A 23,898-nucleotide genomic window follows, 5' to 3' on the forward strand; every position below is an offset into this window, starting at 1 on the left:
TCTAGCTTTTGTCTTAGCATTTTCTAGCAGCTGCTGCAAATTTGCATGGTCTAACATCTTTTACAAGTAACAAATGCACACAATACAAGGTATAGTTTCTCATTAGCAACTGGCTAGTAAATACAAGTGGTTTTATGCACAAAATCACAGTCTCTAATAATAGCTACGCTACAAGCACACATATTCAAGTTGTTACTTTTCAGTTGCCCTCAAGTGATGTCCTGCAATCATTTATTTTTCTCCTCCTCTATCTCATTCTGCTCGGGATATTCACTGTCAGCTCCTGTAGCTGAGGCATCGGGTTCCTCCACTTGTCTGTCCAGCTCATAGCAAGGCTTTGCAAACTTTGCAGGCAGCTGCCATGGACCTGTAGGTAGGAGAACACAAATATACCCACTCTCCCACGCTATCAGCTGTTGAGAAGGAGGCCCGTTAAAGTGATTCAAAGGCATTCTGATGGGAAAGAAATATGAAGCTACAGCTGCCTGCCTGCTTATCAGCAGCAGTAAATACCTGCCAGCAACGGCACTTTGCATTAACCCTTTCTTGTCCAAAATGTTAATCTGCTACCCATTAAAACTTTTACACAAACCCAACAACAAAAAATACATAGAGCACTGTCCGCCCTCAGCACACACACACGCACACACACATGGGATCCCACAAGCACACTCCATACAATTACAATATTTGAAACACAAAACCTAGACAATCATTATTCCCACTATACGGTCCCTCATACAGAACGTAGCATAAGGACCCTGTGAAGACAATCAAAAATCAGCTCCAAGCAGCATCACTGCAGTGTAAGGTGGCAGCCTCAACTTTAGCAGGCGTCCCCGCAGAGGCTCTGCCCCCCCCACATCGCACGAGCCTTGGGCTTTTACACTGACCAAAATGCACACTCATTCCGATGCAGGTGGCCAGCCTACATTGGAAGAAGTGGTCAGCAATATCCTTAAAAAGTCTCCAAGGGCTAATAGAAACATGGATATACATGGATATATATTTGCCAACTTCTAGTACATGTGGATCAGAGAGAGACTATCAAACGAGTTGTATATGGGGTTTCAAGTCCACAGCCCACCACAGCACTCACACACCGTGTTCAAAAGGCTGTAAGGGTACCTTTTTTTTTTTTTTTTTTTTTCCTAGAAGATCAAAACCAAACTGAACACTCCAGCCTGGTAGCCAAGGATAAAGACAATGTCGTTAGTAGAGAGGATTCCCCCAGGGTAGGCTTTGAGGGTTGCTGTCGCTCGTTGTGGGGAACCCCCCTGTCCCCTGCCCTGTCGCACAAAGGGGAGTGTTGCCAGGGCTCACAAGACTCCACTTCCCGGTTTTTTGCTGTTGCCGCAGCCGCGGTTTCTGGCAGTCTCGCTGCAGCCCCGGCGCTGCCCGCTCGGCCGCGCGGCTCGGGGACTCCGGCCGCGCCTCCCGGGGCACTTTCCTCCACAGCTCCCGCGCTTGCACCCGCGGCTCCTCCACCCGCAGCGCCTCCATGTCCCGCAGCCGCTCCAGCAGCTCCTCTCCTGGAGATACCTTTCTCGATGGCACCCCATGTCTCCCCTAGATCTCCTGCTTGCTTTTCCCCAGCCAAGGCCGCTTCCAAAAGCTCTTGGCGGATCCGTCCCCATCGGGAGGTATCTAATACGTCCACGGGGGCCTCCACCGCCCCCCGGCCTCGCAACCATTGGATGCAGTGGCCCGCTGGCTCCGAGTTTATCGCCTTCGGCAACCCAGCTTGCTGCACGAGGGCCTCCAGTACCTGTACCACGTGGCTCACATCCATCGCTATCACGTCGGGGTCACCACTTGTAGTTTCTGCTACTCGCGTGGTGAGGGATGGAAGCACTAGTTCCCTCCGAACTAGGGCTGAGACATAGAGCATTCACGGAATGCGGGTCACCAACGATTTATTGCGCAGTTGGAATTCCTTATATCTGCTGCCCAAGCACCTCCCCAGGGTCAGCTGGTTCCTGTCCCTCCTGGCAGCTTCCCCGTCCACGCACCAATCCCTACAATTTCATGTAAAATAGTGTAGATTATTCATCGTGTTACCAGTTCTGTTATCTTTTTAACTGAAAGTGCATCTGAACAACTGAGTGCAGAATGGGATTTGTTGCACCTGAAATAGGTAAGGTACTTTGATTAAAATATATCTACATTAAAATTAAGCCAATGAATATGAAAGTTTAAACTTGGTTTATGAGTGCAATGGAATATCTTTATGATAAATTACTTGTAATCCTATTATTTGGTTATAGTGCAACAGAAGTCATCATTTTAGAATATTAATTTTGGGTGGTTTTATGCTGTGGAAATTAGTACAGATGACTAACATTTCTAGTATGACATGAAAACTGCAAAAATGAACGTGGACAAGACAAAATCTCTTCTGGAGTGAGGAATATAAAGAGAATGTCCTGTAGATAAATCAATAAAATATGATCATACTAAAGGAAATAACATTTTCTGGATAAATTGCTAAGGATTAAAGATGATTAAATTTTTTCCAGTGTTGTTCTGGATAGATTAGACAAGATATATTTTGTTATGTCTGTGCACGCCAATCATGAGTTCAGAAGCTGCTACTAAAATGCTGGCAAGGTACCCTGAGCACATTGGGCCACCAAGTGAAAATTTGTGATACTGGGATTAATTGCATCTGACAAGCTGTTTATGTCAACTCGTGTTAATGCATGAAGTAATACAGAGTGTAAGAAGGTCTCAGTTTTTAATGGGACTTGTTGTTAGCACCCTTTTGTGCTGTGTGAGGGAGTGTGCTTTAGAGTATAGATAGGTCACAGCAGGTTTCACAGGTATGCTTTGGGAAAAGGAGAAAAACAAAAAGGTGAGTATTTTCTATATAATATTTATTAAACTCTGTAGAATTACAAGGTCTGGCAAATGAATTGCATGACTAAAACTCTCAAGTGCTGATTGCCTGTGCTATGCTGTTACTCCCGTGCTGTTAAAGCAGTTGTTTTTGAGCTGTAGCTTGCCTGGGGACTCAATCGTATGGTCTCATTCATGACTATTACTTTAATGACTAACAGTTTTGTCCTATTTTTAAATTGCTTTTAGAGCACCAACACACAAATATCTTTTTAATGAAATGGCTAATTTAGAGTATCTTCATTAAATGTAATCTCATTTACTCATAAATGCATTAGTTGTAATAGTAAACTCCTTGGGAAAGAATTGGAAAGCTAAGTGAAGTAAAAATAAAGATTTTATACATTTATATCAGAGCTGCCTTGAGTATCATCTAATTTGTGGAAAGAGTTGTTTCTTAGTGGTCTTTCACACTGATTCATGCTTATGTAAAAATGGCACCATTTGAGGCATGAAATTGTGTTTGCTTAGAATAGCACTCAGATTCTATTCTGCTTAAACTTCCTATGCTTTGTGTAGAATTTTACACTGTAAGTCAGCTGTGGAATAGAAAGCTGATGAATGTTGCATCTTTCACCTTCAGTAAAAAAACAAGATTCTGCCATCCAGTGGCTACCAGACCTTTAAGCAAGAACTGATTTCACTAGTTTATCTGAAAAAGTTTTGGCCTGTGGAAGTCCTTACTGATGTTAATACACCCACAGGGCTTGCAAACTGGGTAGTTTGTGCAAATGATAAATTAGAAAAATAAATCTTCTAGTATGTTTGTCAAACTGTGGACTCCTGTGCCTATTGTTCCAAATTTGTCTGCTATCCATTTTTTTCCTTCCTAACTTTTAAGGGCAGAACTACGCTGGTTTTGGATTGTGCATTTGCACTTACTGTTTGGGAATGGAATTGTATAGAATTGCGGGGAAGGGTAACTTTTCATACTTTTTCAACCAAAGGGGGAGTTGGTTTGAAGAAGTCTTAAGGTACTGTTTTTCTCTGGAATTACTTGTATCTTTTCTAATCCTTAGTGTGTTCCTGCAGAGTCACCTTTCAAAGAATGTAATGCATTGTCTGTGTATTGTGATTGTGAATGTTGTGTATTGATTGGTCAGTGCCTGCATTTTTCTTTCGAGTTACTTGAAAATAGTGTGTTTATTGAAAGTCTAGATTCTGGTCAGGATACCATTAAAAAAAACAACCAAATGAAAAAAAAAAACACAAAGAAAAAAAAAAAAAACATATCCCACACACCAAAAAAAAAAAAAAAAAAAACACCAAAAAAAACCCAGAAAAAAAAACCAGAACACACAAAAAACCCCCAAACAAACAAACAAAAAAGACAAAAAAAGAAAAAACCCTTCTAATTCTTAACCAGGCTTCTATGGGTTATATTTTTATTAATTTTTATTCCACTTTTAATATTCCTGTTTATGGAAGCTTAGTATCTTTCCAGAAAACAAGCTTCCTCTGATAAGCTGTTATACAGCTTTTGTTCTGGAATGTCTATTTATTTATTGCTGCTTACCAAATCAGTCTTAATCTATGGCATTACTACTTTCCAGTAGGAAGAGAATAGGATATAATTTTTATTTATCTAAACATTTATTTACTTTTGTGAACAATTGCAAGTCCCAGGGCTATAGTGTATGCAATTTCTTCCAAATGTAGAGGTAAAAAGATGTCTTACACTACCCACTTAAAGATTAAAAGAAGCTGGAATAATATATTCCTAGAGGCAGTAGTTTAAGAGAACACTTAAAAGATTTATTTAAGGGTATTAACAATCACACAACTGTAAAGAGACCTGTATACATAAAGTCATGCATGTTCAACTATGTGACTGTAAAAAATTCTTGTCATTATTTTTTGAAGGTACTTAACACCACACTTCATTTAGACAACTATGTTTCTGCTTTTGTTTAAAAACTGCTTAACTAACATATGAATTGTGCAGTGTAGTGTTTTGTTAGTTCAATTCTGTAATCATTAGTTGTGTTTGTGAGTTTCTTTCTGTAGCTACTTTATTATAAATAATTTTAACAGTGTTTGTATGTGTGAACTTCGCAATGTTTATAATAGCCTCTAAAACCAATTGAATGGAATGTGAAGGAAAAGGAAAATTGCAACCATTTTCAAAGGTCTGTCAAGAAATCTCAAAATGAAGTAATCGGCAAATTGGAATCCTAAAATGACTAAGGAGGCTATAAAAATAACTGATTGAACCCTGATAGCACTAATGTAGTCAGCAGGTCTCCGAGATACCCATTAACACTTTATAATAGTGTCATTCATGAAGCTGAAATGAATTTTGAAGATAACACACTGAGTAAACATTATGTATACAAAACTTAGGGGAAAAGAAAAGGAAAAAAAATAGAAAAAGAGCTTTTTCCCTGCAGTCTTGCAAGCAGAATAAACTGTGAAAGAACATTAACATTGAAACTGTTGTAATCCTGACATTCAAACACTTAAAAAACTTGAAGAAACTTGATGAAAAGTACTTGAAGTACTTACAGTAGATATTTTTTTTCTTCACTGAAGAAACTTAACAGTATACAATAGGTATTTGAATATATTTGAGATGTGTCAATCCTATAAATATAGATGAAATCCATGATTTGAATTGAACTTGGTTTTTCAGTGTTGCACAAGATGTTTTCAACCAGAAGGCTTTGCTAAGAGAAAGATACTGCTAAATTGAAAAGCACATTTTCCAAAAAGAAAGACTGTGTTGCTTGCATAGCATTTTCATTGACTTTTATATCAATGAGTGCTGGTTTATAATATTTAAAGTTCTCTAGTATAAAACTAGAGTTGGCCAATCATTAAGTATGTCATGCCTCTACATTTAAGAGTAGTGTTTTCATATATTGTGAAAATGGTGTATTAACCTTAATTTGTAATTTGCATCTCAGCCTCTCACATGAGGCTACTACCAAGGAGCTGCAGCAGAAGGATAGATCTAATGCTGTTTGTCACATAGTTAAAATAGTTGATTTCAGTAACCTATAAAGCCCTCATTCTTAAGCTTGCATTACTTGAGACAGTCATGAATTGGGTACTGCTCAAATAATTTGCTTGGTATTGAAAAGAATTTGAAATAATATTATTAGCATTGGAGAGGCTATTACCATAGCAAATGACTGCAAATTAACTAAAGTGCCCAGAGTAATGGAAAGAGAGATCTTCAGAAGGTGCTTTCAGGACTGTTCTTTACAGTGAATTTGTACTTTTGTGGTTTTCTACAATTAAAATAAAAATTAGAATCATCAAAATATCACTAAGGTACTTTTCATGATAACTAGTAGAAGCACTGCAGGTTATTAAATCTGTAGAAAAAAATTGTGTTCTGCAGTCTCTTTTAAGAGTTTGTGAAAAGTAACTGAGCAAAAGTGAGTTTATTAGAAAATAAATTATATATCTTAAACCTTTGTTCTTCAGTTGAAAAAGTCTTAGAATCTTCAGATGCTGAAACTGTAACTGTCTAAAACAATTCTTTCTTGGTGAAAATCTCATTTTTCATAAACATAGGAGCTAAGTATTTTTGTAATAGATTATTTGTGTTTTAAAGTATAAACAAGCATTAAACTATAATAACTATTAATTTCCTGTGTTAACTGTATAATTTAATTTTTTTAAACATTCTCAAAGATTATTTGAGACTACAGATACAAGCTTTATATTCCTTTTAGAGGCTGCAGTTTGTTATGAGTATTGTTGGGGGAAGTTCCGAACATGAACAATTGCAGGATGAAGATTTTTTCACAAGCAGAGGAGGTTGTTACTGAATTTGTGTGTGTTTGCATATATAAACTTCATTGTGCAAAATTAATCATAAATACTTTTTTTAATCATCTGTTTCTTCACCAAGTTCCTGCTATTTCTTCCATTAGAGTAGTTGTTGTTTCTCATCTTGGATTTAAAGATGTATATTCTTCTAAACTGATTATTGCTGGTTTATTGACATTTAATTATTAACAGGTCATTATTTTACTGTACATTAGTTTTGGTCACACTCTTGATTAAAAACAAATGCTGAAATAGAATATGGCTAAATATTTTGATTAATTTTAACAGATGTTTTCCTGGTACATTTTGTTTTCCTTACAGATTCAATATTTGAGGGTTTGGTGGGAGTGGTAGCCTCAGAGTAAAAACTTTGGAATATTAAATATTTCAACAAGCATCCTTAGTTTTTTTACAACATATTCTTTCTTTTCTGATTAGTATATGTATAGTGTCATACACATAGACATATATGTGAAATAAAAAAATGTGTGCTGTTTGTTTTAACAGATTGGACAACTTGCTTTTAAAGGCATGAAAAGACTAAACCGAATCCAATCTATAGTTTTTGAGACTGCCTACAACACAAACGAGAACATGCTAATCTGTGCCCCCACTGGAGCTGGGAAGACTAACATTGCCATGCTGACAATCCTTCATGAAATTCGCCAGCATGTCCAGCATGGTGTTATCAAAAAGGATGAGTTTAAGGTACGAGTTTAATGATCCAAGTAACAGCTTTTTAACTTGTAAGGTAAAACCCATTTTATGTTATACATGAAATATTAAATCAGGAGGTTTTAAAGGGTATTGCACTTTTCCAAGTTAAAAAGGCTGGTTTTGATTTACTTCATTATTGCTAAAGCTATTCTTATTTGTGTTCTAAAAATCTTATTATGTGAGTAAAAGGCTATGAAAATGCATTTAGCTTTGATGCAGAACCAATTTTCGAAGTGATGAGGCTATATAAACAAAATCCATTGTCCTTTAAACATCTGCACACTTATCCAAGAAAGATAACTACTTTTCATATATCACTATTAAGATTTTTCACTGTAAGCGCCTGGCATCATATTTCACAATAAATTGTGATTTGTAATGGTTGCCATGAAACAAACGACATTGCGAGGTTTGCTCATTTATCAAGCGAGTGTCCTTTTGGTGCAGATTGTGTATGTTGCTCCTATGAAGGCTTTGGCAGCAGAAATGACAAATTACTTCAGCAAGCGTCTGGAACCACTAGGCATTACTGTGAAAGAGTTGACTGGTGATATGCAGCTGTCAAAAGGTGAAATTCTGCGAACACAGGTATGCTTAATATTTTAAAATACTGTTCTGTGTGGGTAGTCATACCTCACCATAGGTACACTTGTCTTTTCTTCAAACTCCGTGTTGAAGTATTGGTGAAGCAGCTGAAATCTCCTCACTGAGTGTGTAGTTATGCTGGTTATGTTCCAAAATGTGATTTTCCATTTAAAATGACTAAAGCACCAATATATTTGAAATATCTTAAGCAATGAGCTCGTTAAACTTTTTGGTTTCTCCCATTTGGACTTATGGTATCTCACTTCAAGGTATAACCTTCCTGTAAAATCTCACCTGATTTCTAGCTTGTGAACCTTAGTGGGTTGTGCTTTTACCCTTTCAGGGTTCTAAACCAAGTATGTATGTATTTGCAAGAACCTAACATTCATAATTTCAGATTTGGCATTCTACAATAATAACCATCTTTGAAAAGTTAAGGTCTGGTCTGCAAGTTGTAAATTCTAATAAATTTGAAATTCTGTGACATTGTTGCAAATATGTCAAATAATGCTTACCACCTTAAAAAAAAAATAAAATAAAAAAGCTGTAGGTTCCTGTTAATGGATGATCTTACTTTTGCGTTATAAGGACAAATAGGAAAGTAAAAAAGCCTCACTAGGCTCCACATTTGAATGTTCATAGAAATAAATAAAATTTGCTTTTTTAACCTCATAAACAGTATTGCACAGATGGAGATTTTTGTGTTTTAGCAGATACTTCCTGTCACATTCAATTTAATTCAGACAAATATTGTTTCTCTCAGTGAAATATTTTTCCAGAATATTGAGATAGTTTTATATCTGTTGTTATGTAGAGATCCTTCTAACTACCCTTCCTCCTCCTGCTTCGTCCAAGAGACATGCTGACACTTGGTTGCATTATTGATTTGAGCATTTGTAAATGTAACTTGTAGTAATTATTGATTCAAATGAGTTACATTTTTTCAGTTTTAGCTTTTGATATATTTTGTATTTTTATAAGACTAGAGAAAGCTAGACAAGAAGACATCTATATGTAATTAATAATAAAGAGGACCACTGCAGTAATCTAGTATGATGTCCTGGACAGCAGTCTTATTTTATTAGAAGATGTGTGCACACATATTGATGCATACAGTCACCATGCTATGGTAAGCAATAAATAGCAAACCAATACCAATGAGTAACAGCAACATCACAGCCAAAACGGAAGTGACAGTGGAAAAGCATGCTCTAAATCTAACTACAAAGTTATGCGAACAGAATGAATGTAGAATGGAAAAATGCTGTTTTCTCTTGCTCTCATAGCTTGCAATGTAATCCATAAAATCACACCTCATCACTAAAACTGCTTGCATCTAGTAAAGAAGGGAAATAAAATTAAAAAATAAATAAAAAAACCCAAACAAACAAAACAACATTTCAGGAATTATTAAGAAATGTGCATGAAAATAGTTTGCAAAGTTGACATTTTATTGCTGTAGTAATGGGAAATTATTAGTATATACAAAGTGTTAATTTAGAGTAACATATTAATTTAAGTGTAGAAAAACTGTCTTGCTTCATCATGCTCTCTTATTTGAGTCCAAAATGTCACTAGTAGCAGAATTTCTCATCTTCTTTTGAGGAAGAGGCTAAAGTAGATTTATGTAGCATAGAATCAAAAAGGAAATGGCAAGGGGATGACCTAGGTAAAAATCAATTTTTTTCATGGCATTGAAATTTATTGGGTTTTTATCTGCAACTTACTCATCTTTAAAGGATTTCTACAGTTTTGTATGTACCTCATAGGATAGAAACACTAATGTGAAATGTGGTGTATTTGTTGTTCCCAAATTGGGGTGGGGGCATGGAGATGGAGGAAAAATGGTTTCCAGAAAAGGAAAAATTTGGAAACCATTATGCTATTTGTGACCCAAAATTTACTTCCTAGATTTTCAAAGGAGCTACAATTAAAGCATTGATAATAGAATCATAGAATAGTTAGGGTTGGAAAGGACCTTGAGATCATCTAGTTCCAACCCCCCTGCCATGGGCAGGGACACCGCACACTAAACCATGCCACCCAAGGCCTCATTCAACCTGGCCTTGAACACTGCCAAGGATGGAGCGTTCACAACCTCCCGGCGCAACCCATTCCAGTGCCTCACCACCCTCTCAGTAAAGAATTTCTTCCTTATATCCAATCTAAACTTCCCCTGTTTCAGTTTTAACCCGTTACCCCTTGTCCTGTCACTACAGTCCCTAATGAAGAGTCCCTCCCCAGCATCCTTGTAGGCCTCCTTCAGATACTGGAAGGCTGCTATAAGGTCTCCACGCAGCCTTCTCTTCTCCAGGCTGAACAGCCCCAACTTTCTCAGCCTGTCTCCATACGGGAGGTGCTCCAATCCCCTGATCATCCTCGTGGCCCTCCTCTGGACTTGTTCCAACAGTTCCATGTCCTTTTTAATAATAATAATAATAATAATAATAATAATAATAATAATAATAATAATAAAATAATAGCTTTGCTTCTTTTCTCTTCAAAACATCTGAAAGGCTAAAAAGAAATTATATATCAAGTCCAAAAATTCTTGGACTGTCAAATACTCATTTTTGTGTCCTTTTGGTTATTGCAGCTAGTCAGTCTTCCTTCCTTTAGAATTAATGAGAATTGTAGGAGGTGCGGAAGAGAGGGAACACAAATCCAAGAGTAATTGTTGCTGCTGTTCTTACAGACTCTGAAGCCCAGCAATGGGCTTTGTTTTATTGCTGCTTATCAAAGTGCACAGAAAATATGTAGTCTTATTATAAACTGAGGAAAGGACAATTGTGCTGGATTTTGCCTATTGTTCTTTGCACATATTGTTTCCTATGAAGACTCATAAGCTTTTTTTCATCAACTATGCAATTAAACCACCTCATCCAAGCTGGGTTCTTTCATTGCTTTTTACCCTATATTAAATTGATTCTTGCTTCGAAACTTTATCTTGCTTTCAGCCTCTCTAATGTGTACATTTCTCAAACATGAATACTCTGATAGGTGTTGCTGCTTTATTTATAGTTTCAGAGTTGCTTTGCCAATCATTACCCCGCTTTCTAGCCATTACTAGTGTCGCAGATGAAGAGCCTCTGTTTTAAGTGTAAAGCAGTTTTCCCTATAAGAATTAACATTATAGAAGATGGCTACATGTACACAACTTCAATATATAGAGATTATGTGTACAGCGTGGAGGATAAAAGGCAGTAGTAGGATCATCAGCTGAAGTAGATGCAGGCATTTCAGGTTGGATTACTGTTTGAAAAGATCTCAGCTGATTCTTCTAGGAAACGGAAGGCCAGATATAAATCTTTTGTGACAGTTGTCTTCTGCCTCTTTTCTGAGCAGTTACATTTTCAGCACCTTCATTTTCATCCTCAGGTGAATCAAGTCAGACATAATGAAAGATGTAAAAATGAGGTGATCGTCAGGTATTAGAAGTAGCACTTCATTGACTGTCCTGACAATTTTCTCCTTCCTTTCTATCCTGCATGCTTCATCCTTTATACTTGGCCTGTGTGTATTTAAGTATGTGTATTTTGTAAGTTATTACGTGCACCTGTTATGCTTGTTCTAATGAGGAAAAATTGCTTTATCTGACAAATCGCTAACTGTCGCACTTCTCAGGAAACCACCGTTAACGTACAGTGGAGTCTGCTTGTTGTTACTTTTGCTACAAATATTTTTCAGCAATAACTCTGTGCTTTCCATGCTGTTATAGAATCATAGAATAGTTAGGGTTGGAAAGGACCTTAAGATCATCTAATTCCAACCCCCCTGCCATGGGCAGGGACACCTCACACTAAACCATGCCACCCAAGGCCTCATCCAACCTGGTCTTGAACACTGCCAAGGATGGAGCATTCACAACCTCCTGGCACAACCCATTCCAGTGCCTCACCACCCTAACAGTAAAGAATTTCTTCCTTATATCCAATCTAAACTTCCCCTGTTTAAGTTTGAACCCGTTACCCCTTGTCCTGTCACTACAGTCCCTAATGAAGAGTCCCTCCCCAGCATCTTTGTAGGCCCCCTTCAGATACTGGAAGGCTGCTATGAGGTCTCCACGCAGCCTTCTCTTCTCCAGGCTGAACAGCCCCAACTTTCTCAGCCTATCTTCATACGGGAGGTGCTCCAGTCCCCTGATCATCCTCGTGGCCCTCCTCTGGACTTGTTCCAATAGTTCCATGTCCTTTTTATGTTGAGAACACCAGAACTGCACACAATACTCCAAGTGAGGTCTCACGAGAGCAGAGGGGCAGAATCACCTCCTTCGACCTGCTGGTCACGCTGCTTTGATGCAGCCCAGGATACGGTTGGCTTTCTGGGTTGTGAACACACACTGCTGGCTCATGTTCATTTTCTCATTGAAATTTTCTCATTCTCATTTCTCTGTTACTTATATTCATCCAGAAGGCATCCATGTCTCCTGCTTATGTGGAGGCAATAAGACGATTTTACTTCATGTTATTCCATACTATACTTTGAAAATTCATTTACAGTACAATGGTTCCAACACATACTTCAGAAGCCAAGCTTTTCAAAAAAGTTGTTTCTAATTTTATCAATAATGAAACTCTCTTAAAAGTAAAAATACTTGTTATATTGACTCTTTGGTCTATCTTCTAACTTGCTCCCTTCATCTTGTGCAGACAAAGCCATACCTACTACTTAAGATGTGTCTTAAGATGCTAGATGCATGTTAAAACTGTGAGACCCAATTTTCCTTCATGTCTTTCTGAAAAAGAGGAAGTGTAAGTACTTAACCTGTCACTTTAATGTTTCAGATAGAACAGGTCCAGGGTTCATTACCACATAATTTTTACATAAATAAATACTTCACTGAACCTGTAAGCAGAAGAAAATGAACTTGTTACAAACAAGTTTGCCCAGCCAAATCTTGGAACACATTCTCCTGTAAGCCATGGTAAGGCACATGAAAACGACAAGGTGGTTGGTGACAGCCAGCATGGCTTCACTAAGGGGAAATCCTGCCTGACCAGTTTGATGGCCTTCTATGATGGGGCTATGGAACTGATGGACAGGGGTAGGGTAGTTGACGTCATCTATCTGGACTTGTGCAAAGTGTTCTACACTGTCCAGCACGACATCCTTGTCTCTAAATTGGGGAGACATCAATTTGATGGGTGGATCACTCAGGAGATAAATAACTGGCTGGATGGCCGCACTCAAAGAGTCAAAGGTCAACAGCTCAATGTCCAGCTGGAGACCAGTAACGAGTGGTGTCCCTCAGGGATCGGTGTTGGGACCGGTCTTGTTCAACATCTTTGTTTGTGACATGGACAGTGGGATTGAGTGCGCCTTCAGCAAGTTTGCCGATGACACCAAGCTGTGTGGTTCGGTTGATACACTGGAGGGAAGGGATGCCATCCAGAGGGACCTTGACATGCTTGTGAGGTGGGCTGATGCCAACCTGATGAAGTTTAACCATACCACATGCAAGGTCCTACACCTGGGTTGGGGCAATCCCAGTAACAGCTACAGGTTGGGCAGAGAAGAGATTCAGAGCAGCCCTGTGGGGAAGGACTTGAGGGTGTTGGTCATTGAGAAACTTAACATGAGCCGGCAGTGTGCTCTCGCAACCCAGAAAGCCAACTGTATCCTGGGCTGCATCAAGAGGAGTGTGACAAGCAGGTCGAAGGAGGTGATCCTGCCCCTCTACTCTGCTCTCGTGAGAACTCACTTGAAGTATTGTGTACAGTTCTGGTGTCCTCAACATAAAAGGACATGGAACTATTGGAACAAGTCCAGAGGAAAGCCACGAGGATGATCAGGGGACTGGAGCACCTCCTGTATGAAGATAGGCTGAGAAAGTTGGAGCTGTTCAGCCTGGAGAAGAGAAGGCTGCGTGGAGACCTCCTAGCAGCCTTCCAGTATCTGAAGGGGGCCTACAAAGATGCTGGGGAGGGACTCTTCATTAGGGACTGTAGTGATAGGACAAGGGATAATGGGTTCAAACTTAAACAGGGGAAGTTTAGATTGGATATAAGGAAGAAATTCTTTACTGTGGGCGTGGAGAGGCACTGGAATGGGTTGTGCCGGGAGGTTGTGAATGCTCCATCCTTGGCAGTGTTCAAGGCCAGGCTGGATGAGGCCTTGGGTGGCATGGTTTAGTGTGAGGTGTCCCTGCCCATGGCAGGGGGGTTGGAATTAGATGATCTTAAGGTCCTTTCCAACCCTAACTATTCTATGTTTCTATGATTCCGTAAGGAGGAAGTTCTTTTCTGTGAGGGTGGTGAGGCACTGGAATGGGTTGCCCAAGGAAGTTGTGAATGCTCCATCCCTGGCAGTGTTCAAGGCCAGGTTGGACAGAGCCTTGGGTGGCATGTTTTAGTGTGAGGTGTTCCTGCCCGTGGCAGGGGGGTTGGAATTAGGTGATCTTAAGGTCTTTTCCAACCATAACTATTCTATGATTCTATAAATAACACTACCTGTTGTGCTGGTTCTTGTAAAGAGTTTATGTTAAAAGCTTTGTTAAAAGCTTATGTTAAAAGTTTATGTTTAAAGCTTTTTTCATAGTCTAAATAATGATACATTAACTTTTCACTTTCTTTTTCTCATTAACAAACAATCAGAAGAAGTTAATTTCCCTACAAATGATAGGAAAAATATCAGCTCTATTCTCAGCTGATATGTATCAGTATATTGATATGTATATATTATATATATGATATGTATATAGTATATATATGTATATCAGTATACTGACATACTATTATCTAGGAAACTGTGATACTTAGATAGCACGTAACCCACAATGACATTAAGCATACTTAATAATCTGTTGTTTGTTAAGTTGGTTTTGGTATGTTAATGTTTAGATGGATAATATTCAAAAAAATAAATTGTCTATTTTGCTGGGTAGCATTCAAGATAATGTGAAATGTTTTGTTAGAAGACAATGGATTATTTGGGTGGTTGTCCTTGTGGACTTTTTTGAATGTGCATATTATAGCCACTCAGTCTTTGCTTTATACAGTGTAGAAAATGATGTAACATCAAAATCAACTTGTGGGCTTTCAGATCAGTTTTCTTTGACCTTGTGTTTCCAACAAATATACTGGTAACAGTTATCTTTTGAAAGTTGGAAGAATAAAACCAGAATTGGAGCAGTATAGATTTATAATGTAATCACCAAGTCTGACGACACTGCCCTGCACTGGGCATAGTGAATTGTAAGCTAGTGAGTAGCATGATCGCGTTTAGGAAGATGTAGAAGTGCTTTCTGGCCCTAACAATTAGAAACTTTTAAAGGCAGTGGGCATCAAAAGCCATATAGGAGATAATTTCTTCTTAATGCTTTATACATAAATAACATTAAACAAAGTTTAGATCCTTGGCATAATACAGTGAAAATTAATCAAAATTTCTTCCACCTATATAAACTTTTAAAATAATTTTTCAAATCATCCTGTTAAAGAACTTATACCTCAGCAGTTTTGTATGACATGTGTTATACTACAATCCTTGTCAACAGCTGGCCTCCTAATTCAAATAAATATATATAAATGGAGCTGACATTTTAAAGTTGAAATAAATTTTCTGTCATGTTTTTTCTTTACTTTGTACCTCAGAGCTGCAGATATAAGCCAAATTTCATTTATTAGTGCTACGTATCTTGCTCTGCACTGAAGACTCTTAGATTGTCATGAGTCTTGCTCGCTATAGATATATCTTGGTGTTAAGGCCAGATTATCAGTGATTTCTGTGTTGCTGAAATTACATAGTAGTTGAAAACAAATCTGATCAAATTTTGAAAGCAGGTTAATTTCCCTAGCCTTATAAACCTCCATATCTCTTTGTTCCTTCTTTCTCATATTCTTGGAGTTAAAGGGATTCAGAGAGCCAAAGAAGGAAATTTATTGTCTTTTAAATAAATATTATGGGGAAATGAATCAAACTATTATTGTGTGAATAGTCTTGATTCTGCCACTTCTGAACAATTGAATACTTATTTGGTATGTTTTTCTGGAATACAGATTTAATTTTTTTTAATAGAGGGAAGTAATCCCTTTTTTGTTGTTGTTCCTGATCAAGAAACTGATTATACAGAAAGCAAGGTTATTCATTTAAAATGTACTACTGGATTTTCTGTAGTTTTTACATAGAGCTAAAGTATTCCAAGGCCCACACAAAGAGATTTATACATTTACTGAACTGCAAGGCTGTGCCTGTCACTGTGGGTCTAACAGCCTTCACAGAAAGAGACAATTCTAAACCTTTAAGGTTTCTTCAGGCCTCCAAATACGTCTGTCTTTTTTTCTGTTCTGGATTTGATAAAAATCAGTTGCATGTCTGATTAAAGAAAGCGGTATCGGAAGCAAACCTTGTAACTGACCTTAGTGTACTTTCAGCCTAAAATGCTTTTAAACATTTCTTCTTAACATGGATTGGAAGTGGGAAACCTAGAATAGCATTAACCTATTGATTTTCTTTTAAACTGCCTTAATAAACTTTTGTAGTTTCACAATTCTGACAAATTCCCAGATGCTCAAATAAGTCAAAGTGTAAATTTGTTTGCTGTCGTGTCCTTCATCAATATGCAGAGAAATATGAAAAGGCACGAAGTGAAAGATTAGACTTTTTATCCATGCAGCTCAGTTTGAGATAAAAAAGATGATGGTTGGGGGGCTGGTGGTGCTGAGAAAGTCCTGCTAAACCTGTTTTGCATTGTCAGTTAGAAAATGGGCAACTAGCTGTCATATCTATTCTCTGCTTGTTAGCCTGTGTAAGTTATAGTCATGTTGCTTTCAGAGTTGATTCTAAATGTTGCTCACAATTTATGTAAAAACTATTTTAATATTTTGCTAAGAAACCATCTTTCAAAGCTGTAGATTTTAGAAGTGATATCACTTTCATTTGCCAAGTACTGAGCACATTGAGTAGCTTAAAAATGTGAATGATTTCCAAGATCTCAATTAAGGAGAAAAATATCCACAGCAATAAGTACGCAGAGTGGCTTTTCATCACCTTAGAAGCACCAAGTGCTCATTTTTGGGGTGTCTGTGCACAGGCACTGGCAGGTGCCAGACATGGCCAGTTCCAGCCAGCTCCAGCAGCCTCACCACAGGGTATGGCTGAGCTCTGCAGCCGAGATAATGACTCTAATACACATAGTTAAGAAGGGGCAAAGCCACTGTGCAGGAGTTGAGAAAGGGTATTGAGAGAAAAAGTGTGAAAAGCAACCCTTCAGACACCAGGGTCAGAGCAGAAAGAGGGGAGAAGGTACTCCAGGCACCAGAGCAGAGATTCACCAGCAGCCTATGGAAGAGGTCATGGTGGAGCCATGCATTCCCACTGCAGCACTGGGAGGGCCCCACACCACAGCACTGTAGCCCATGGAGAGCTCATGCAGGAGGATGCTCATGGCAGGAACTGCATCCCATGTTGGTGCATGTCGTGGTTTAAGCCCAGGCCGTAAATCAGAACCACGCAGTCTACTTCCCCCCCCACCTTTCTTCCCTCCGCTCCTGGAGGGACGGGGATGAGAATCGAAAGAATGCAACTCCCATGGGTTGAGATAAGGCCAGTTTAATAACTAAGGTATAACACAAATCACTACTGCTACCACTAATAGTAATAATGATAAAGGAAATAACAAGGAAGAGAATACAACCGCTCACCAACCGGTACCTCACCCCCGCCCCGCAGTGATCCAGCCCTTCCAGGAACTCTCAGTTCTACCTCCCCGGGCATGATGTGCTGGTGGTATGGAATACCTCTTTGGCTAGTTTGGGTCAGGTGTCCTGTCCCTGCTTCCTCCCAACTTCTCCTCCTCCCTGGCAGAGCATAAGACTCACAAAGTCCTTGGTCAGTCTAAACATCTGTGTTATCAGCTCTGTTCCCAGGCTGAAAGTCAAAAACACAGTGCTGCAACAGCTACTAAGAAGGAGGAAAAATGACTGCTACTGCTGAACCCAGGACAGTGCAGTTTGTGAAGAACTATTTGTGAGAGGGACCCCACGTTCGAAGGGGGAGAAGGTGTGAGGAAGGAACAGCAGAGATGTAGGGTTATGGACTGACTGCAACCCACATCCCCCAGGAGGGAAAGGAACTGGAAACAAAGCAGCAAAGTTGAGCCTGGGAGGAAGGAGAACTAGGAGAAAGGGGTGTTTAGGTTTTGTCTTTGTTTCCTCACCATTGTACTGTATTTTTAATTTGCAGTAAATCAAATTAATTTTCCCCAAATCCAGTCTGTTTTGTTTGCGACAGTAATTGGTAGATCACCTCCCAGTGCTTATCACGGCCTATGGGCTTTTCTGTCTTATTTTCTCGCCCTGTCTAGTTGAGGAGAAGTGAGGGCTGGCTGAGCATCTGGCAGCCACTAAGGTCAACGCACCACAGCTAGTATTAGTTCTGGACTTTTCTAGAATAAAGTTATTGCTTTCCTTTAAATGTTACTTTTGGTATTTCAAATCCAAGCAAAATGTTTTATTAGCTTATCACAAATTTTATTAGCTGGTTATTCTTCTTTTTAACTTTAGTTAGCTATTTATACTGGAAATAAAAGTAGTTTAGAATAAAAGGGCAATTTTTATTGAAAAGCATGAGTAATACAACAGTACTGATAGTGTTTTTGAAAACACCAGTGTTGCAAATGAAAAGAGAATTTGTGTAAGCTGCATTTGCATTGGCAAATACATTTGTCTGATTACTGAACAGAATGCTTTTCTTGAGGAGAGGAAATAGCCTGAAGGACTGAATGTTTTTTGACATCTCGAAGATTAGCTGATTAATTGTACTTGTGATGGCAAGGCAGAAGTGAGAAGGGAAACAAAGACCACGGAAGCATCAGAGCTGAATAGGGCAAGTAGTTCTGAGAACAGCAAATGGCATTGGGACCTTTGAGTAATATGGATGATCAGTCTGATAGATTCTGTCAGCTGATAGACTCTGATATTAAGTCATGAAGGCTTTATTCTCTATTGGAATCTGATACTAATAAAGTGGAATAATGCTTTTTTTCTTAAGTTCTTATCTGCAATATAAAACTAATCAAGTCTGAAACTATTTGAAGCAAAAGAAGGCTATAAACTTGAGGTGCCTTCTGTTTCATTCTACAGCTTTCTTTTTTTTCATACACTGTTTCTCATTTCCTGTGCTTTAATAAGATACAGAGATGCTTCTAGGTAAAAGCAAGTAGTGAACTTGATTCTTGGTACTTTTCCTATGGAAATGGAAATATGTAAATTTTGTTAATTTTTAGTCCATTATGTTCTATGATACTCTGCTATGTACTTTGAATGGCTAGTTCTTCAATAAAAAGGACTTCTGTATAAAAGAAAAATCTTGTAAGCAGGATTTGGTAGTGTGTGTTAATTTTTTTTTTTACTACCATTTCTCTTTGCATCCTTGCTGTCTATTTCATAGGTTTTGGTAGGAGTGGTCTTCCAGCGAGCATTTATAAACAAACACTCTTAAGCATTACTGGTAGGAAATTTAATTAAATCATGTGCTAAAAAGACCTCCTAGCCTGCAATTGTAGGCTTTGCAACATGCCCTTAATTGCAAGTAGGTTGGCCTTTTGGTCGCGTATATAATGCTAAAATGGATGAAATTACATTACTTTATGAAATTAAAACATGGAAAAATATTGCATTTCTTGTTCATCCCAAAACTTTATTTTGCAAAAATATTTCTATTTCTAAACTGCCTGTGTTGGTAAAGTAGCCTTCAAAATTTCTTGATTAGTAAGGAATATATCAAACAGAATCTATAAGAACTTTATTTTGCAGTATCCTCTATTGAATACAGCGATGTTATCTTACCATGCACGTCAGCATACTCATACCAAAAGGAGTGACCAAGAATTATGATTTTTTTTTTTTTAATTTGGAATATTAACAGCTCTTCTCAATAACAATTCTCAGGCTATTGTGTTTTACTGCATTTGAAGAGAAATCATATATAGAACACTTTTTTTTTTCCCAATTGACAATAACAATTGTCAATTGTTATCCCATTCATATTGCCATATCATTTTGTGAAAACTATGTGAAGTGGTTACACTGAAAAATTACATACAATGTGCAATCTACAGTGCCTTTGAAACAAGATAATGCTATTTTATTTTCCCATCTCTTGGTGCTTCATCACTGTCTAATCTCTTTCTCCTCCTCTGGTATTTTTGTCCGTCACTGTGGTTGTATACTTTGATGTTAGTCTTCTGTAATTGACCCTTGCCTCCAATTCCATGCCGTTGGTGTTTTATGTGCAGTTGTTGAAAACTCCTGTATTACTGCTGACTTTAGATACCAGTCTGTTTCCAGGAACAGAGTGGTTCTTTGCTCTAGAAACTTTGGATGCATTAGATGCAATAAAATCTACAAATGTTTTTTGATATGAGGAGATAAACTAGCATGAAGTGGCAATCAGAAGTGATCCAGAGATTATAAAGCTCATAGACACAGAAAAGGCCTTCTCAAGTTGTTTGTTTCAAAAGAAATGTTGAGCCTGCTTAATATTCCCTCTTTCGCTATTCCTAGAATAAAAGGTAGTGCTGAATTCTGCACACACCTGTGGCTTCAGGAGCAGAATATCCTCTTTTGATGAGCATTTGGACTGGGAGATATAATTTATCAAGAGGACATCAAAATCTAGTACAAAAAAGAAAGAGGAGGGGTCATGCCTCTTGAGAAAACTCAGAGTATGTCTCAGTAGTGCAACCTTGCTGGAAGAAAAAGTCCTATTTTATGATTTTTCAAAGTTATGCACAATTAACAGTCTCTCTTCCCTTAAATGAGGTAAAAACATTGCCTTTCAAATGGGAGAGATATACGAAAATGTTCAGAACAGAAACGTTTGCTGAAGTGTATCACTGAGTCAAGAAAGGTCAAAATCTTTTTGTGCAGTAGGATTTCTGTATCTCAGAGTCATTTCCATTTCACACTGTCATATGGATTTCCTTTGTTTCAAAAGTCTTCACTGTTGGAAAAATAAAATCTTGCTCCCTGCTTCATTGTCCAGGGCATATTGTGTTTAAAAAAAAAAAAAGAAAGAAAGAAACCCAACACAAATCCCACACAAACGAAACCTACTATCCAGGATTTTTTGAGGCAGTGAGGCTTGATGGGACTCCACAGACTCCACATAAATCTTTTTCTGTCTTACTTCTTAAACTTTTTTTCTGTAAATGTTAAGTGTATTTCTTAATTAGTGTTTAGTTCTGAAAGCAAGACTATTAAAATCAGAAGGGATGTGTCTTTTTATGCTTGCAAATGCCCACTGTATTGTGTTTAAAGATAGGAAATACTGGTTTTTAAGGGTTTGTCAGTCTCTTCACCAGTAAGCAGTGTACACTCCCAGTTGATAGCAATCTGGTGACCAATAGCACCCAGGTCTTCAGCTGGGCTGAATTCATTCTCCTGAGCTTTTGAAAGGAAAAAGTGGAACCCCAAAAGCATTTTCATGGATGAGCAGAAGGAAAAAAAGGAAAAAAAGCTAGTCATTTTTCCAAGATTATCCTCTTCAGAGGTTCAAAGTAGGGAATAACAGAAGGTAAATGAAGACACAATCTGGATTAGGTGAACCTGCATTGACTAGTATCTGAAACTGGAAAAAAAACTTGGAGCCCTCTCCCTCCCAGTTTGGGTGCACTTTGGTAATGTCACCATGCCCATCCAGCTCACCTCCGGAACTAATTTTGTGTTTGTTGGTACTGTAGTGCAATTTCTTGACCTTTTAAAGGCAAGGAAGGAGTATTTCCATGGGTGTCTTTTTTATGAAGTGTATGGTTTTCCCACTGTTTTCTTTCTTCCTCACACCAACTTGGGGAAATAGTAAAGTCGGTGAAAAAAACTGATGTTAAACAACAGAGAGGCAACCTCAGGCTTGTGATGTTAATTCTTTGACTGAGTTCTTTAACCCTCAGAAGTAATGTGGTAAACTCTGTGACTTCACATATGATACTCCTGATTGCCTCTGATGATGAAAATGATTAAGAAACAAATCAAATTTTGCTTGTGTAAGAGATTTCTGGCTAACTTTTCAGGGGGTTTGGTTAATAAGCTTGTTGCTTAGTTGATTTTTGTTGCTGGGACAACTACATTGTTTTCTCAGGTTTATGTTATCGATCTGTGCCTTCAGCATTGTGCTGCTTTTTTTTTTTTTTTTCTTGGCATAAGTCTTCCAATATCCTAGTGGGATTGTTGGAAGCCCTTCTGATTTACTGCTCTCATTAATATATGCGCCTATGACAGCTAAGATTTTGCCGGGGGGGGGGGAAGTACTGATACATCATGAAGAAGTAGCAGTTTGAATAAAAAATAGTAGTCCTTTATCAGGAACTGGAGGTGCTGCCTCCTGTGACCTAAATTAATTTCTAGATTTATGCCAGAATCCATCTTGATTTTAGTAAAGCCCACTTCCATGCTTCAGAAATTAGAAATCATTACTCTAAGACATTCATTTACATTTTATTCAAAATAATCTATATTTCAAATAGACAGATATAGTGGATTGTTATACTAGCTGCCTGCTTGCTTGCTGCTCTTGCATAATGTGTAGAATTTTAGTACAGCCTTTGAGTAACCTACTTCGCGTTCAATAATCAAATGCCGCATACCCTGATAAAGCATGTAATTGACTGGCATTCTTTGATATGACTCAGTTGGCTAAAATCTCTATTTAGATTGGGTTGGAAGGTGGGAGGTAATTTTTGGTTTAGCAGTAAAATTTAGTTGAAACAATGCCAGATAAAATTGCAGTAATTTTGAACAACAACAGGAAAAAAATTGTTCTATGTGTTTTGCAGTTAAAGGCTTTTTTTGTAATTCCGTTCTTGATTATGTGTTCCTTTTTGTTGGAAGTAATTACGTTCATGCCTGAGTTAGCTCCATTTCCTACAAGTTTTTTCTAAATTCTTTAAAAAACAAAGTTTTAAGTCCCTTTTTTTTTTTCTGTTTGCCTTTTTTTTGTCTGGGATAAACTCATGTATAACTTACTGGTATTGCACTTCAGCATGTAAAGCAAAAGATACAAATACTCAGTTTGGATGATGAGCTTTTGCTACAAGTATATAGTCTTTTTTTGTTGTTTTTTTGTTTTCACTCCAGGGCACACAATTTTTCATTTACTTTAAGGTTTATGAGTATAAATTCAGTTTTAATATATATACTCAATGCACTCACATTAATCACTGTCTCTGAAGAAGTTTTATGTTACAATTGTACTGGTTTTGGCTGGGATAGAGTTAATTTTCTTCATAGTAGCTGGTATGGGGCTATGTTATGGATCTGTGGGAAACAGTGTTGGTAAGACTGTTTTTGTTTTAGTTGTTTGTTTAGGGATGTTTTAGTTGTTGCTGAGCAGTGCTTACAGATGGTCAAGGCCTTTTCTGCTTCTCACCCCACCCCTCCAGCTAGGGGTGCACATGGAGTTATGAGGGGACACAGCCAGGACAGCTGACCCAAAATTGACCAAAGGGACATCCCATACTGTATGGTCTTATGCTCAGCATATAAAGCTGTGAAAAGAAAGAAGGGAGGGATGTCTAGAGTGATGGTGTTTGTTTTCCCAAGTAACCGCTATGCCTGATGGAGCCCTGCTTTCCTGGAGGTGGCTGAACACCTGCTTGCCTGTGGGAAGTGGTGAATGAATTCCGTGTTTTGCTTTGCTTGTGCATGTGGCTTTCACTTTACCTGTTAAACATTGTCTCATCCCACAAATTGTCTTACTTTCACTTTTCTGATACTCTCCTTCATCCCACTGTGGGGTAGTGAGTGGTGCTTTGTGGGGCTTAGTTGGCAGCTGGGGTTAAACCATCATGCAGTGGAACTTTAAAAGTACAAATAAAAGAAAAATAATTGTGGTTTGGATACACCATTCATCCAGGCTGCAACTGAATATGTCGAGAGGAATGCTGTTGCTCTTCAGTTGTATGGCTAAGACCAACAGTGTCAC

At 38.1% G+C, this 23,898-nt stretch overlaps 1 protein-coding gene across 4 annotated transcripts in view; it reads left to right on the plus strand.

Annotated features, from left to right (window-relative positions):
* ASCC3 (activating signal cointegrator 1 complex subunit 3) overlaps positions 1-23,898 on the plus strand; it is a 282,281-nt gene that overhangs the window by 74,573 nt on the left and 183,810 nt on the right. For all 4 annotated transcript variants that reach the window (XR_013956598.1, XM_080615418.1, XM_080615419.1 and 1 more), the window contains exons 9-10: positions 7,186-7,386; positions 7,843-7,983. Coding sequence is in view for 3 of the 4 variants with exons in the window: in XM_080615418.1 (XP_080471544.1) it covers positions 7,186-7,386; positions 7,843-7,983 (342 nt within the window). In the remaining variant the exon portion in view is untranslated. The remainder of the gene's footprint in view (positions 1-7,185; positions 7,387-7,842; positions 7,984-23,898) is intronic.

The sequence above is a fragment of the Psittacula echo genome (assembly GCF_963264785.1).
Source record: "Psittacula echo genome assembly, chromosome: 4".
Lineage (NCBI taxonomy): Eukaryota > Metazoa > Chordata > Aves > Psittaciformes > Psittacidae > Psittacula > Psittacula echo.